The sequence below is a fragment of the Arvicola amphibius genome, chromosome 2, assembly GCF_903992535.2.
Source record: "Arvicola amphibius chromosome 2, mArvAmp1.2, whole genome shotgun sequence".
In the NCBI taxonomy this organism is placed as follows: domain Eukaryota; kingdom Metazoa; phylum Chordata; class Mammalia; order Rodentia; family Cricetidae; genus Arvicola; species Arvicola amphibius.
Window position 1 is genome coordinate 153868719 of NC_052048.2, and position 18358 is coordinate 153887076.

Consider the following 18358-nt stretch of genomic DNA (forward strand, 5'->3'; position numbering starts at 1 on the left):
GCTCAGCCAATGAGGGTGCTTGCTACCACCTGACAAGGTGAGTTTGCTTCCTAGGATACACATGGTGGAAGGAGAGGACCAACTCCTACAAGTTGTCCTCTGGCTTCCACAGCAACCCTGGTGTGTGCAGAGTGTCCCCACACACAAATAAGTAAGTTAATAAATAAATCTAATAAGCGTGTTGAAAAGAATGTCTCCTATAAGAGCATTAGATGTATGGCAATGAAGTAGTTGTTTTGTTGTTTCATTGTTTAGCTCAAAAGTGGGCCAGGACTAATTCTGGAGTAGAATCAAGCTTTCTTTAGTCATGTATAAATAAATTTAATAATCTGATAAATTTTTATAATTGTTGTTTATCTTGAATTATTTTTAATCTTCTTCACTGGTCAACAAATAGTTTCACTGCAATGCTATTGATTCTCACTAATTAGAGAGTGAACATTCCTGGTAAATCACTATGGAAATTTTTAATGAACAAGCCAAATGAATGAGAAATCAATATTTATTGACTTTTTTCTGCCAAACAATTAAAGTAAAAAGTAGCCCACTTCCTCAAAAACACAAGCACTGAAATTGGCTAGTGATGCTGGTGGAAGTTTTGAGCCTGTCTACAGGTGAGCCATGACAGGCTGCAGAGACACCCAAAGGGAGATGTGGAGTTGTGAATGGGGCTTTTTTGGTTCACATTTCTCACTTTGTCTTCATAAATTCATGGATGTCTCCAGACCCCTCTCCAAACCTCTCAGCTTCATCAAGATGGACATTGGTATGAGAGCATACAAAAGCTGGCTTATTAGAATGAAAAGTTAGATGTACTTTTAGTAATTTTCGGCTCATTTTAGAAAAAAAGTGTAATTCATATATTTTGCTTTGGATTTCCAATTTTGCTTGACTTTGATAGTATTACAAGATTGATTATGATCTTCTAAAAGTAAAGATAATTTTTAACCTAAATATGGTTAATGTCCTGTCTGAGGGAACTTTACAGGGACGGTATATTCCAAATACTTCCTCTGTTTAGACATGTGGTCTAGTGGGTACTGGACTGTGACATTATAGTGGGGATCTGAGACTAGGAGGATACTGTGGGATCTGAGGATGCACCATCTGTTGCCCTTGGTTCTGCTCAACTGCAGGGCTGGAGGGGTCCTAAATAACAGCCGTGTACTCTCCTCAGATACATAACAACTAGAACACAACCACTGGCTCTAGTTGTAACCAGCAAATCCACCTTTAAGTATGGTACAGAAAAACACCCCAACTGTATTGTATTGGTTCAGTAATACAATATCAAGGCCCTGTTCAGTAGGATACTAACCACAAGTTATGGCTGAGTTCTTCTTAAAGATAATTGTCAAATATTTGCATAATTAGTACAGTAAGTATGCCCACTATGTATGGAAAATAATTATAAAAACATTGGGATGTTTCTGTAATTGCACACTGAAAATTCTGCTGCTTATGAGTTTGTTTTTTGTTGTTGTTGTCTTGATGTTGTTTGTTATGTTTTAATGATTCTAAGTGGCTTTTAAACTCCAGAGAAGCAAACAAAACCCTCACCAAAAAAAAAAAATCCACTTATTTTCTTTTTTTGTTCTCTCCTTTTCCTTCCCTCCCTCCCTCCCTCCCTCCCTCCCTTCCTTCCTTCCTTCCTTTGCTTTTCTTTCCTTTTTTGGCTTTTCGAGACAAGGTTTCTCTGTGTAGCCCCGGCTGTCCTGGAACTCTCACATTAGACCAGGTTTGCCTCCCAAGTGCCAGGATTAAAGGCAGGCACCACCACTTGCCTGGCTGTAACTTCAGGTTTTCTAATGTTGCTGGTAGCCATGTCTTCCTACAGTTGAACAGTACTTCTCCATTTAGGTAAACAATGTCCATCTAAGGTAACAGGCTTTACTTTTTACTGAATCTTAGGTACTGAGTTCCTTCTTACTTATCAAGGAAGCTCTTAAAGTATCCCTTCTCCCTAGAGCTCACTCACAGGCAGCCTATGGCTCTAGTCACAGAACTGAGCCCTCAGCAAAGATGTCAGTTGACAGCATGTGTTTTTAGGCTGTGCTGAATCTCTGTTCTATCAAAAAAGACGGGGCATAGTGAAAGGATCCTGAAGTATGTACATGAATTTCCCTAGAATCTAAAGCTAAATACTTCATCTTTCATAGTCTCAAATTTTCTGTCTGCCAATTACAAGCTCCAAGCCTCGTCTTAAATCAGCTTTGAACCACACCCAGAAAGTGCTGTACTAACAAAAATAACTAAATTGCATTTCCAAGTCCTTTGAAATTGTAGTTGTAGTTATAGAAAACTATAAAAGAAATTCAGACATACTGTTTCAGCAATTAGAAAATAAACTATAGTTCTTACAACAGTAAATTTAACCCAGTGAAATGATTAAAAAGTAGAAATAATCTTTTTCAGAAGTGATGAGAAATCAATACCTAGAAATTTTCATATATATAAATATATATATATATATTTCTTTATATTTAAATATAATTTCTATAGTTTTTATTTTAATAAAAACTTCTATTATATAATATAAATATAAATTATTTACTGAAATACTCCAAAAGAAATAACAGAATTAAGGGTGGAAGTTTCCTGTGAGTAGGTCCCTAAACAAAACAACCAATAGAACCGTAGACTCTTGTACCTCTGAGTATCATGTTTTTCTTAAGGAGCGGCTAGAGGTGAGCTGTGTAGGCCTTATGTAGAAATATCAGGCAGTCAGGAAAGGTAGTAGGCAGTGTCACATGTGAAGAACAACAGGGTTTTAGTGGGAGAGCCAGAGGGTCTGGGGAACTTTCTCCAAATTCCCTGGTCTATATGAACACTTGAAACAGCAGAACTAACCAAAATAGGGTGGTATTAAGAGTTCTCCAAGTGAAAAAGAAAGTAAGTATGCCCCTTTTTTCTTTTTAAATAAAATTTAACTACACAAATATGGAAACCCATAGGATTACACAAAAATTGCTTAATACAAAACTTGAACATTTATAAGTATTAAAGTGCTACCTGACCCACACCTCCTAATCCAGTAGTCTAGGAAGAAGGGTGGCGTCTCGATTTTGATGTGCCATTGTTGCATATTTTGCCATTAAGAAATATATCTGTTACTATTTCTAAATATTTTAAGTGAGTGCACATGATATTCTATAGCTCTATTAATCTGCTCAATATCAGCAAATCAAGATAACTATGAAGGGTATATTATGTAGAATTTATTCTTCTAGGCGTTTCAAGGTCTGTTAATGCATTTAATCTTCATAACAATGCGGTGATTGTATTATGTCATTATCATTCCCATTTTGCTGTTGAGGATCCTCAGGGAGCTCTGAGAGGCTGGATAAATTGCCCAGTTTTATGGCATGGCAGCTCATTCTGGATTCGAACTGTAGGTCTCTTCTCACACTGACTATCTACACTGGCTCTCTGGGATGCTTAAATCTACCACCTGAATGCAGTATGCACCAGCCCCCAATCCCAAAGGGTCCATCTTTTATGAACTTGCAGTCACTGTAAATAATATGCAGATACCGTTTAAGTTTCAAAATGCCACCAAGTGTCTCATTATGCCTAGCATTTCAGTTGACAAAAGCAGAAACCAGATAGAACTGGTTTTGATTGGACCCAGGGCATGACTGAGTGAACAGTGAACCCTGTTCTTAATGCGGCTCCATTCCTGCTGTCCCCGCTGCCTGGGTCTGACCTCCAGCAGCATGCCATTTACATCGAAACAGTAAAATAAAAACAGAATGAGTCACAGCAGCGTTGTACAGAACTGGTCTCCATGTTACAGGTTATATAACATCCTAATTTCATAGTGCGTTTTCATACCAGCTACTAAAATCATAATTAAGTCCATCAAGTTATTTTAAAGGCTCCACTTTAAAGCCATATTGAAGGTAATCTGGAGTTGCAGGCACAGCGCGTCCCACTCACTCGGAGTTCCATCGTTAGGTCCTGCCTGGAGGCTCTGAATGCACCCCACTGTAGCTGTTGATCTGCTTAAGGCTGCTCTGCATTTGTGTTTCTGCCTGCCTGGAGTCAGTGGTAGGCTTCTTCACAGACTGGAGGATCTGAAGGAAAGAATACATCAGAAAGCAGGAGAGAAAAAAAGCAATTTTCCTCTGTGAACAGCAAAACAAGACACACCAGAAAGAAGAGGAAAAGGGATGCCTGAGGCCTGGGGCTGAGGAACCACGTTACCATAGCAATAAGGAGCTCTCTTAGGAAGGAGCGACAGACAGGGCCAGGTGATCCTTCCCATCTCACAGCGCATAACTTAGAGACTGAGCCAGGTGCCTTTTCCCCTGCCACACTGCCACCACCTAAAATGACAGCTCATTCTTTAGGGGAAGAATTTTATGCCTGGGATATATACAGAGCCAAATAAAATCCCTTTGAGTTTTGTTCTCCCTGGTGTGCTATGCTGCCGTGATGTTGCAGAGTTATACTGGGGATGTATTTCTTTATGGAACATAAAGTAAAATAGAAAAGGAATGCTTGCGGCAGGCACAAGATTGCACGTGCAGTTCGCTTCCAGACTGTAGAAGGAGCATAGGCCCGTCCATCTGAGCTCTATCTAAGCTGTTCCACAGCGCACCCATATGTACAAGTCAGGAGACAAATGGTCAGCTGCCTTTGAGTCTCAGTCTGCATCTATGAGGAGTGAAGGTTGACTAGACTCCCAAGATTCTTTTTGGTTGTAATACTGTGATTCTTAAATCACATAGTGGAAGAAGACCTGGCTACCCAGCAGCTGGTATCTCCTATTTCCAAGGACCCCTCTTGGCTGTCATTGTCATCTCCTCAGAGACAGTGTTCTTTCTGTGTAAGTGCTATCCGTGTGACAGTTCTCAGCACCACTCCACTCTCATGGCTCTTTTAAAAACCTGAGTCATTTTGATTTTCATTTCTCTGATGGCTAAGGATGTCGAGCATTTCCTTAAGTGTCTTTCAGACATTTGAGATTCCTCTGTTGAGAGTTCTCTGTTTAGGTCTGTACTCCATTTTTTAAATTGTATTATTTGTTCTTTTAATGACCAATTTCTTGAGTTCTTTGTATATTTTGGAGATCAGCCCTCTGTCTGATGTGGGGGGGTTAGTGAAGATCTTTTCCCATTCTGTAGGCTGTTGTTTTGTCTTGTTGAGCATGTCCTTTGCTTTACAGAAGCTTTTCAGTTTCTTGAGGTCCCATTTATTAGTTGTTTCTCTCAGTGTCTGTGCTGCTGGGGTTATATTTAAGAAGTGGTTCCCACTTTCTCTTCTATGAGGTTCAGTGTTGTTGGCTTTATGTTGCAGTCTTTGATCCATTTGGACCTGAGTTTTGTGCATAGTGATAGATATGAATCTATTTTCATTACTGTACATGTTGATATCCAGTTTAACCAGGACCATTTGTTAAATATGCTCTCTTTTTTCCATTTTATATATTTTTTTGCTTCTTTGTCAAAAATCAGGTATTTGTAGGTGTGTGGATTGATAACCAGCTCTTCAGTCATCTTGCTGTTTGTTTTTATGCCCATACCAGGCTGTTTTCAGTACTGTAGCTCTGTAGTAGAGTTTGAAGTCAGGGATTGTGATGCCTCCAAATGTTCCTTTATTGTACAGGATTGCTTTGGCTGTCCTAGATTTTTTTGCTTTTCCATCCTATCGTACACCTATCAGAATGGTCTAGATCAAAAACACTGATGACAACTTATGCTGAAGAGGATGTGGGGTAAAGGGAACACCCCTACATTGCTGGTGGGAGTGCAAACTGGGATAGCCGCTTTGGATATCAGTATGGAGATTTCTCACAAAATTAGGAAACAACCTTCCTCAAGACCCAGCAATACCACTTTTGGGCATATACCCAAAGGATGCCCAATTGTAACACAAGGACATGTGTTCAACTATGCTCATAGCAGCATTGTTTGTCAGAACCTGAACCTGGAAACAACCTAAAAATCCCCTCCACTGAAGAATGGATAAGAAAAATGTGGTATATTTATACAGTGGAGTACTACATAGCAGAGAAAAAAATCTTGAAATTTGTGAGCAAATGGATGGCTCTAGAAAACATCATATTGAGTGAGGTAATCCAGACCCAGAAAGACAAACACCGTATATACTCAAAAACCAGCCTACAATTCATAATCCCAGAGAACCTACACAACAATGAGGACCCTAAGAGAGAAATACATGGAAAGTAGAAAAAGACAAGATCTGAGTAATCTGGGAGCATGGGGATCCTGGGAGAGGGTTAAAGGGGAGGGGAGAAGAAAGGAGGGTAGCAGAGGAAAATATACAGCTCAATAAAATCAATTAAAAAATTAAAAAAATAAAAAAAATTTCTTTTTTTAAAATGGAAAATAAATTACCGGTTTGTAATCTGTAATCTCTGCAATAAAGTGCCTCTGATGCTTGTTTTCAGACTCTCAACATTGTTTGTTGTGTGCAGTATACTGTTGTCCACTCAGGTTGCTCTGCCTTTGACTTGAGCCAAGCGAATTTTTGCTAGACGTAATTGCATGTGTGCTCAATCTGTTTACACCTGATGAGAGAGGGGGATGCTGAAGCAGATGTTCCATATTGCCATTCACGATTGTCTGACTGCTACGCTAGGCAGGTTCCATCATAGTAACAGGACTAGTGGTCCCGACTTTCTTCAGTCTTACACCTGCTAATGAGTCCTCCTCAATTCCCCTTGTTTCATTTGCTCAGTACAAGCAATTAGGGAAGCTTCTGCAGTCCTGCAGGCAGGATGCTGTGCTGTGTTTAAAAGCCAGGATTCTATTGCCAAAGGAACCATATTTACATACGTGGGATATACATCTTCCTAGGGTGCCTTTGTCATATACTAACCAAAGTTGTTACCAAACCAACCAGTCATGAGACTGTCTGTGGCTTAACTGTGTGCAGTTTCCAGCAAGCCTTCCCTCTTCCACATTCTCTAACAAACATGGAATAGATGCTGGAGAGCTGAATTTCCTAGGCTGGTCTCATCGTACATGATTTTGTAACTTAAAACACATCTACATGGTATTAAAATCTTACGGTATTGACTTTTCAACACGAACTAAATTGGAGTGGCTACCTAGTAGCCTGAGAGTCAGAGCCCTGAAGTAATCACAGCAGTTCCAGCTAGCTGTGTAGAGGAGGGCAAGCTACTCCAAGTTCCTGGGCTTCAGGAGAGGAAACAGCTGCTTGCTTGTCGTCTCATGGGTCTATAATAAGGAACCTACAAGGTAGAGCATGTGACAGTGCTTTGCATTACAAAGCATGCAATCCAAGACAAGAAAAGATGGAAGACATGCATAAACTGATATTTTTATTGTATTATTTCATCTGTATGGTGTGCTGCATTTTTATTCGTAAACAGAGATTGTAAGGTTGACTTTCTCCCAATTATCACAACTAATGAACTCTTCTTAATGAGAAGCTGCAAATATAGATTTTATTGGAGGGAGGAAATTAAAGTGATGAAGGAGACTTTTTCTTTCCATCGGCATATAAAAAGTAAAGAGACTACTAATTAGAAAATATCTAGTTATTCTCTGCATTCACCTGAGTGGCCTGGCTTCTCCCGGTGTTCATTCTTCACTCAAGTATAAGATATGAAAAGTCGGCCTTTCTGTAAATATTGTCATTCAGTGATGTGTCTCCTCGACAAGTGTATATTGAATTTTGTTTGTTAGAACTGTATGCCAAGCCCTCAGTTTTATAAGTAAAAAAGCACCTGAGATGCTTTAGTGTTTATATTTTATGATACTTTAAGGTAACGCTGTGAAAAGGAATTGCTCAGAATACTGATTCTCATAGGGAATTCTTTTCAATTCTTTCAAGTATATAACAGTTTACTATAACCGAGTTATTTGCTTATTTTAATAATTTAAATTCAGAGTCACTTAATTAATTTTTTCAAAGTGACTTTGTTTAATGACTGCCATCCTGAAAAGATGAGATGGGATTAATCATCAAAGTATCTGATTTACAGTAAATGATCATGCATGTCTATGTAAAGAGTCACTCCACTTGAATACTTTTTCTCTAATCAGTACTCATATACCACTAACACAATAGGTGGATTCTCTTCCCCCGCATGCACTTAACAAGGTTAAACTGTTAAGAACCAGTTAGAGAAGATCACAGGAAAATTCTTAGGAGAGCTTCATTATTCCTTGTCTCCTGCCTCTTTCTCATCCGGTCCTGCGTTTGAAGTTTCTGACAGACTCACCCATGTCAACCTTGGATTCAGAGTGGCTTTCCTACCTGAGCCTCCTAAGCACACAAATGACAGTCAAGTTTTGCCATACCCAACAGCTGCTACTTTGGTTTTGTCTGTTTGGCTTGATCACTTCACTCCCTCCTTCTCTCTTTGTCTTTGTACTTTATTTTTAGGTTATTCTTTTAATTATATGTACATTTTGCCTGAATATCTGACTGTGCATCAGATGTGTGCCTGATTCTGGGGTGGTAACCAGAGGGCATCAGACCTCCTGGAAGTGGAGGCCCAGATGATTTGGAGGTGTCATGGGTGTGCTAGGAACTGAACCAGACACCTCTGTGAGAGCAACAAGCGCTTGTCATCACTGAGGCATCTCTCCAGCTTCTCCTCATGAAGTCCTTATGATGAAAACATTTTCTGTGGAAAACTAATATAGTTTGTGGTGAGAAGAGAAAGCATTCAGAGAAAGAAATGAGACAGAGTCATCAACAACAGCTTCGAATGTAACCTAGAAACTACTTTCAAAAGATGTAATCTTTCTCCTTCTCCCTTCATGGTGCCAGGAGTTATACACTGGGTAGTTCAATTGTTTATGTAGCCAGGAAATAGATTTACTTGTCCTAAATTTGTTCACATTAAATACATTCTGTCCTAGGTTTTTTTTTTCCAATAGAGTTCAAAGGGGAACAAGTTAGATATTCACACACTATCAAGAAATAAGTTGTGCCGGTGGTGGTGGCGCACACCTTTAATCCCAGCACTCGGGAGGCAGAGGCAGGCAGATCTCTGAGTTTGAGGCCAGCCTGGTCTACAAGAGCTAGTTCCAGAACAGGCTCTAGAAACTACAGGGAAACCCTATCTCGAAAAACCAAAAAAAAAAGAAAAGAAAGAAGTTGTATGGCCTCTTAGTGCATTTTTCTAGTCAAAGTCACCTGTCACCCACACTTGACTTTGGCAACTAGCCTTCATGGAGTTTCTAAGGTCTATAACTTATCATCCCCCAACATGTGTGATGTGTGTCCATAAGTAATTGTGAACCTCTGCTTTTTAGTTATGTTGGAGAAAGGCCTTATGTTCTCGGGGTGATAGATTTTTGGTGTCATCTGTGAAACATTAGACTGGAAAATTGTCCCTTGTCCCCCTGGTCATTGATAACCAGTGATTGGATTTCAGTGTCTATAGTCTCTGCCAATCATCTCCAGCGTCTTTTCTCACAGATTATTATGTAATATTCTTCCTAGACTTGAATGAAGCAGTCCCAGAGACAGAGCGCCTGGATTCAAAAGCACTGAAAACTCGGGCCCAGCTCTCTGTGAAGAACAGGCGCCAGAGGCCTACGAGGACACGGCTCTATGACAGTGTCAGCTCTACGGATGGGGAGGACAGCCTGGAACGGAAGGTGAGCGCGCCTCCTGGTTATCCGACGAGTAGTAAACATGATAGCTATTTTACTAATAGAGTTTGCTCCCTCCTTGGAAAGAACTACAGTGGTTTATGTCTCTGTCTCCTGAGTTTATATACAATTTGCTATATGGTTGTCATTTAATTCTTTTCTTTATTCATTCAGTATTATAGACAAAAGCACTATCCATAGTACCATGTTTCTTGATGGTACCTTTGATATTCAGCTGTTAGTTTTGATCTCATGGGAAATAATGACCATTCAAGTAATTGTTTGTACAGGCTTAGGTGGCTGTGTTAGCTGCATTGTTTATTGGTGAGTAGTCATGAGCTGTGCATTCTCGGAAATAAGCCAACATCCAAAGTTTCCTTTTCCTGAGCAAAGGCCAGTTCATCTCTAAGTAGGTGACCCACAGCACCGACTCTCACTGCCATAACCTACGTGTGACCTCTTAGCCCAACAGCCTTCAGTCCCTCTGACCCCACACATTGCCAAATCGCTTCTGCCCAAGGGTTGGAGAGTTTCTTCTCCAGAATCAGATTCTGGTGTCGCACTCCTCACCCCTGTGGCTAGCCATGGGGCCTTCTCATCGCACCACGTGACTGAGTCTCAAGAAGGATTACGGCTTCCAGAAAGGGACACTTTGTCCTCCATCTCGGGAGACACTTCACCCTCATCGCCTTCAAAGTCTGATCATGATACAGAAGACGCTTCCTGCCATCGCCAAGCAACGAAGAAGACCTTACATGAAAAAGGTATTTGGATTTCGTTTTGCTTTTCCACTTGGCTTTCCTCTGACATCACTAATACCTCAATTGTACAGTATAAAACTAGATTTTTCTCATTGGTGTAGATCCTTAAACACTGCTCTTCTTCTATCTTAGGGAAGGAGAGCACTTCCACTTCCATGTATTTTGTTTTCTTTGTTTTTAGTTTTGCCTGGCAGTCTGGTATTTTTATCCCGTTAGCTTTCTCCATGTTGACTATTAAGGGAATGTTCTGGAAACTGTCTAAAGGTTGTGTACACTGGAGCCTGGAGTTTTCATGAACACTAACAGCCCCATGAGGGGAAATGTAAAGATTAGATGACGTCAGCCACTACAGTTGATTGATTTTTATTTAATAAGTTTTCACAGTGATGATGGTGATGCTGTCGCTATAGTAATCACTGCAGGGATTAGCATTGCCATGTGTGTGATAGAAGAGCAATGGGAAGGAGATGCGGAGCAGGTATAGAGTTATTGACTTGACTTTTAAATTTTTATTTTATGTGCATGGTGTTTTCCCTGCAGGTCTCTCTGTGTACCATGTGCATGCATTGCCCTCAAAGGTCAGAAGAGAATTACCTGGAACTAGAGTTTTGGGCGGTTAGGATCCATCATGTGGGTGCTGGGAATTGAACCCAGGTCCTGTAGAAGAGGAGCCAGTGCTCTTAACCACAGAGCCACCTTTCCAACCCGTATACTTGTCTTTTTAATAATTTATTTTGGTATAGAGAAACAGTAAATCAGTGTTTAAATTAAACAGTGCAGAGGAATATAAAACATGAAGTTTGCACCCTCTTTACATATGATGTATTCCTTTAAAGTAACAATGTAGAATTAATTACATTATTTTTGTATAAGTAATATAATGTATACATGTATAATTTTTTATATATGTTTTGGTTTATATACTTAAATTTTTACAAAAATACACTCTGACAAATCACATGACTCTGAAACTTTATTTTACAAATTATATTTTATTGGCACCTACTTATTAATATATATTTAAATAACAATAGGTCTGTGTGTGTGTGAAATCTGTATCTGTCTATTAAGAATTATATGTAAAGGTATTCATAGCAGAGACTGGAAAGATGGCTCAGTTGATAAAATACTTACAACTTGAGCATGTGGACTCAAGTTTGGATCCCTGGCATCAAGGAAAAAGCTGAGCATGGTGGTTTACATCTATAATCACAGAGTTGGGGGATAGAGACGGTCAATGAATACAAACATTCATTGCTCACTGACAGCACATCTAGCCAAGTCAGCGACCCATACGGTCGCAAAAAGAAGGCAGAAAGGAACTAGAGAAAGATGCCTGATATTGTTTTCTAGTCTCCACATGTGTACACACTCACATGAGCACATGCACAGACATGCATACACATTCACATAAACACACACACAGAGATATGCATACACACTCACATGAGCACACGCACAGACATGCATACACACTCACATAAGTATACACACAGACATGCATACACACTCACATAAGTATACACACACAGACATGCATACACACTCACATAAGTATACACACACAGACATGCATACACACTCACATAAGTATATACACACAGACATGCATACACACTCACATAAGTATACACACACAGACATGCATACACACTCACATAAATATACACACACAGACATGCACACACACTCACATAAGTATACACACACAGACATGCATACACACTCACATAAGTATACACACACAGACATGCACACACACTCACATAAGTATACACACACAGACATGCATACACACTCACATAAGTATACACACACAGACATGCATACACACATAGTATACACACACAGACATTCATACGCAATCACATAAACACACACAGACATGCATACACACATAAACACACAGAGAGACGTATATACACATTCACATAAGTACACACAAACAGACATGCATACACACTCGCATAAGTACACACACAGACATATACCCATATTTTCATTAACACACACACAGACATACACTCATAGTCTCATAACACACACAGGTATACACACATACTCTCATAACATGCACACAGACATATACACATACTCTCATAACGCACATACATAGGGAAAAAATAATGGCAGCCCTGGTGTGTGATAAGAAAGCAGTAAAATGGATAAAAGATTGCCGTGAATTTATGTAATGAACCCACACAGCAGAAAGTCAGTAACTAAACTATAACTAAAGTTATATTTGTAACTGCAGATCTCCAGGAGAAGACATCAACAGGGCCAAACAGATTACAAGAGCTATCCAATTATATTTGTAAAGAGCAAAGTTGGTAGATTATTTAGAAGTGTAGACAAAATTTCTCCTTACAAATGGGAAGGACAAAGTCTGCTACCTGGAAGGAGGGGTCAGGAGGTGGCAGTAGGAAGAGTGTGAGGGACCTTGGTTCTACACACTGCAGCAGAGGGAGGGGCAGCAAGGACCTCAGTTCTACACACTGCAGCAGAGGCAGGGGCGGCAAGGACCTCGGTTCTACACACTGCACTGCAGCAGAGGGAAGGGCAGCCACAGGCTCTTCTGTTCACTTTTACTGATATTCTATGCCCACGCCATAAGTATTCTGGATTTTATCTGTCAAAGAAACCCCCAAAATACAAAGTTAATGAGTTATTTTCATGTTCAAATAACTCCGAAGAACTCATTCTTTTTAAGAAGTAAAAAGTCACTCTCAGTTCCATGAAAAAAAGATTTACATTGGTTTGTAAGTTATGAAAGGAGAGCAACTTCACTAGTGATTAGAGAGGTGACCCTTTAAATTAATTGCCAAAGTTGCCAGATCTCAGACTAGCTGGGAAGAATCTGCCATATGGCACCAGCCATGGAAGGCACCAGACTCGCTCACTGCAGGTACAACTGTATAACCCTGCGCCTTCAAAGGTCCTCATGCATTGTTGTCTGCCAGGGCATAAAATACATGCTTCCTACAGATGCTTGTGAACACAGAAACCCAGCTGAGCCATGGTGCTCTGTGGCTTGTGATCACCATTGGCGTTCTCCTGAGTTTCCTTGCTGGGCCTTGTCAGTTATCGTCCAAACAGAGTCCTGCACACAGCTCTTCAGAACCAGCCTGGGAGGCAAACATCGAGTATTGAGCATAGGACTCTGGTGGAGGCAAGAGAATTCTATCAGGCCCACCACACAATCAAACATGGTAGTCAGGTTGGTGAACAGCTTGACTGTGAAGTTGGCTTACGTTGAAAAGAACTTTCATTAATTAAAGTGTGGTTATGATAGTGCCTTTATAGAGATAGGCTTGCAGTTAGCGCTCCACCATCTCCTAAGTGTACAGACTGTTGCTGGAAGAAGGCCAAGGCAGAAACTCTTTCTTTGGAGTCCCATTGTGTGAGTCTGTGTTGTTGTTCAGCTTGTTTTGTTTGGTTATTTGAAGTGCTAGAGATTGAACTCAGAGCTTTGCACATACGAGCCGAGCGTCATACTGCTGAGCTGCATCCTTGCCCCACAACCTGCTATCCAATGACATGATGATCAGACAGTGGACCTCTGACCTGTGAAAACTCACGGGGACTTTTAAAAGCTCAGTTTTATCTGAATTCATGCTGCCCTTTTCTTCTGATTGATGGCTGTTTTGAAGTTGGCAGGGGAGTAATTTACAGATGGGAAGGATGCCTCGTAGGCTCCTAAACAGCAATGGGGAGCAGACTGAGAGCCTCTCCGTTTCCACAGAGCTGCCTTGTTTGCATCTGTGTCTCCTTTGGAATTAACCAGGACCAAAGAACAAGACAGAACCTTTCTTCTCCAGAGACCAAGATATTGGGTTTTCCCTTCTTCAGTTCTCCAGGACTGCTCTGTTCAGTTACCCAGAAGTAACTGAACAGAGCAGTTCATGTTTCAAATGCCAGCCTTGTAAAGGGACAAGTGTGACTGTTGTGACATACTGTCTCGATCATGGTTTCTAGTACTTTAATACAAATATCATAACCAAAAGCAATGTGAGGGGAAAGGGGTTAATTTCATCTTCTACTTTCAGTTAACAGTGTCTTGTCCAGAGAAGTCAAGGCAAGAGATAGGGGCACGAATCTAAGGCAGGGAACAAACAATGCAGCTGCTGTGTGGAGTGCTGCTTGCTTACTGGCTTGCTCTCAGCATTACCTTCCAGACTCCTATAGATCAACCCACTGAGCTTTTAACACTCAGTGGCCTTTCTAGCCCAAAATTTCCAAGTCCTTCCACAATTCTCACCAAAACAACATGGTCTGGTCTGTTCCAGCAATGCCCCACAAGCCTGTTACCAGATACAGTCAGGTTGATAATGAAATTAACCTCACATACTAACTGAAAAGTGGTGTTGGAACCTCATCCTTTCTTTTTCTTGTTAAAGTTTGTAGTCTAGAGTTTCCTTAGCCTTTATGTTCATTCACATTTATTCCCGTGTCCACTGCACACTTGCTGAGCACCTAATCTGTGTCCAGGTGTGTCCTCAGTGACTATCCGTATTGCACCACTTCCTTCAGGGAGCTGCATACCAAAGTCTGTGTCTTCTTCATCTTCTCCCTGTGTGTGTTTCTGATGCTCGTGTTCATTCTGTCTGTGCCCCCAGACAGAATGTTTGGTGGTCCACTTGTCCTCTTTGGGACCCCTTGCCACGCCACAGTCAGCATGTGAGAAAGCACTTTGCTTCCTTGGCATTCTACTCTCGAGTTCTCCACACCTTGGAGGATGCCAGAGACATCTCAGCCACTGACTGTCAGACAGTTCTCTGAAGAACTAGGGTTCTGGTCGTCAGTTTTCTATGTCCCCAGTTCAAGCAATGTACACACATCTAATCAAGCACAGGGTGCTGGTTCATGCTGCTAAGATCTGTGAAAACATGCTGTACCAAAACAGTAATTTTCTAGCTTATTTTGGAGGGATCAGCTGACATAATAACCACTCGCCTTCATTCATTCCATTTTCTCCTTGGTGGTGGATTCATAAATCACAAAGTTACTCAGTGAGCATAAAATTAGAATCAAATTAACTGGCTGTGTACACAGGATGCGCCATTCATGTGCTGATGGCCTGCCCCTTTCACTAAAGCTTTCTCACATTCCTCAAGTTCTCCCACCCAGCTCCCGATAAACAGACCTAAGCAACATTCAAACAGTAGGGAAATCCCATTGCTCCCTTTTGATCATATTGCTGCAGCAGGTCCAACAAATGTTAATAAAATGGAATCCTCCTTCGTTAAAACAGAACTCCAGAGAATAAGGCTCTGTAATGCCTTGCATTCCTTGCTGTATGAGACACAGATTCTTTACTCTAAGATGGATGTGAAAATTCTGGTGTGGCTAATCTCTGGCACCCTCAGAGTGTGGCTCTTAGCACTCACTGACTATTCAGTGAGGGAGCTTACTCAAAAGGGCTTTGTGATTCTCCCAGGTACAAATTTGACCTCATGTTTATATTCTTGGCTAACACTGTACCCAACATAAATCTCACCTCCTTAATTTGGCCTTGGGCCAGCCACCCGATTCCACAGTGATTTTCACAGTTGCTTCTGAGTTCACTCCTTTGTGTACAATGACTGACTTGGTGGTTAGTGTGAACCATCATTTTCTCTCTTAGCTTACTATCCCTTTTCTCCTTGGTTCTTTAGAAAAGAGTGTGATAAATAAGCAATGCTTGGACATCACTAGACAAATTACTAAGTTTGCCTCTCCAGACAAGTAATACAGTCATCTGGATGGGGTTCGCCAGCCAAACCCAACAGCCGCCTGTTTGGAAAGGAAGTGTTCCTAGAATGTGGCCATACTTTTTCTGCCACGTAAGCATCCCTTCAAGCTATCTTGGCAGAGCAGGGTGATTGAATGAGAAACCGAACCTCTTCCCAACATAAGCTATTTACTCTTTTGCCCAAGGGGATGGGAGAATCTTGCTGATGGTTAGCCTACAAGTGTGCTTCATCCTGCTCGGCACTGCGTTATGAGCTCTGGATATATGGCTATGCCACTGGTTGCCATCTGCCTGGCTTTTTAAGAAGTCTTACATCATCACTTTCCGTCTATCAAGTTAGTTACAAAGATGGCTAATCTATCACTGTGTTTTATTGAAACCCTAATGATGGCCTCTGGCCACCCCACTAGAATTATAAGTTCTCTAAATGTGCTGGTGTCTCCGTTTGCATGCCATCGTTTTCCCTCATCAGTATGAATGGAGACAGAAGGATCCCATAACCACCACCTCAGTGGTGTACCTGTAGCTGAATGGCAGTTAGGTTAGCAGAAGCCAGGGCAGTATCTCTCCAGAGTTGTAGAACAGGATTCTGTGGCCATGAAGGCATCAAAATGCTTCCTTCCTCCCCTGTAGAAGCAGCTTTATACTGAGGTTTTATCTCTGGCTTACATAGCAGTGAGGCTTTGTCCAGTCAAGGTTAATGAGCAAATTCAGCACTCACTATCAGTTTTCTACTCAACTTCTATAAGTCAGTATTCCGAGTTGAGTTTCTGTTTTGACGGTTGGCACACTGCCTGACATAGAGCACTTTCAGGAACTTTCCAGCTTGGCAGAGACTTCCCACATACACTGCAGTAGGCCTCTGCGTGTGTGCATAAATGCCGTTACTGCCAAGAGTGGAGAAGATGCTCTGCTTGATCACCACAGAAAGTGCAACTGCAGGCATCACTTGGGCTTTACAGAAGACAGCAGGGAAGATGATAGAGAGCCCCTGTGAGCAGACACGCCCAGGAGTCCGGAGCAGTGGGCTAGCTCAGTGACTGAATGTGTTGCTTCTCCAGGATAGCCAGACTGAGTGTAAAAGCGAATAGGTGTTATTTTCTATGGCTCTATAATTTAAGTATCTTAGATACCTCACCCTTGTGCTAGGGAGCCACAGACTATTCTCAAAAGAGAATAAATAGAAAAGGACAGTGAGCATGCGGGAACTGAGTGAGGAGACTCTTGGGAGAATGCTTATGAAGAAGGAGCGTGGCAGTGCAGGGCAGACTCACACAAGAGCCATGAAACTTATGTGGTTAGATCATACCGAGCAGAAAGTGAACCAAAGCTCATCACAGGCTTGGGACTTCAGAACACATGCTTTATCAGTAATGGAAAATAAGAAATCAGAAACACTGTATGAAAAATATGATTAATTTATTTTTAAATAGAAAAAGTCCAGAATCCAGGAAAGAAACCAGGTCAGGAAGTGGATCTGAAAAATCCCATCATAAAAGAAGGGACAGTCAAGTGTCTAATTGAGCAGACTGATGACATCCAGGGGGGACTTTGGGATTTAGAGACCAGGAGAGCATGTGTTTGTTTGGGAAGCAAGAGCCTAGTTGCTGAAGCTTAAAGTCGAAGTGCTTGGTGTGGGTGCCCGAGCTTCTGAAGGGTCACAAAAGTCATATAGGAGCAGTTTCTAAAACCTAATGGACATCTTACATAATACCAAATAAATAAATATGCAAAAACACAGTATGTGTCCTTCTTCAGCACATACCAACCCCATGTTAGGTTTTATACAGACCTAAAGTTCTAACATACATTAAAAATTAATTTAAATGATTTAAATGGCAAGGGGCACTATTCTTTAATCTTGCCTCTTCATTTCAGTGTTGCTTGAAACGTGCTTTGGCAAATGTGTGAGATAATGATATGAGGTTGCCTAGCAGCAAGCTCTGTGATAGGCAGAACCAGGCTTTTAGTGCTAAGATGTCCAAATGACTACAGCACTAGCAGGTTGCAGAGAGTCTCGATGACATTGTCTCGTTCATCTCTCCGCTCATTAAAGCATCTTCTAGCTGCCGCTAATTCAGAAAATAATTAAGGGGGCTCCTTTTAACTCTGTACTGTCCTGGCCCTTAAGAGTTCTTTAGGATTGATATGGAAGAATTCATCTCATTTGTTTCTTTGGCTCCTATTTCGAAAATTGAAACCTGATTATTTTTAAGTGTCCATTAGCAAAATCACCTTACAAGGTACCCATTTTTTAAAAATGG

General features: G+C 41.0%; 1 protein-coding gene across 5 annotated transcripts in view; it reads left to right on the forward strand.

The window, feature by feature from the left end:
• Window positions 1-18358, forward strand: part of Ppp1r9a (protein phosphatase 1 regulatory subunit 9A) — a 296952-nt gene that overhangs the window by 259692 nt on the left and 18902 nt on the right. For 3 of the 5 annotated variants that reach the window (XM_038320888.1, XM_038320891.1, XM_038320889.1), the window contains 2 exons: window positions 9451-9608; window positions 10123-10366. In XM_038320888.1, coding sequence (XP_038176816.1) covers window positions 9451-9608; window positions 10123-10366 — 402 coding nt within the window. The remainder of the gene's footprint in view (window positions 1-9450; window positions 9609-10122; window positions 10367-18358) is intronic. The other 2 variants (XM_038320892.1, XM_038320893.1) reach the window with 1 other exon arrangement.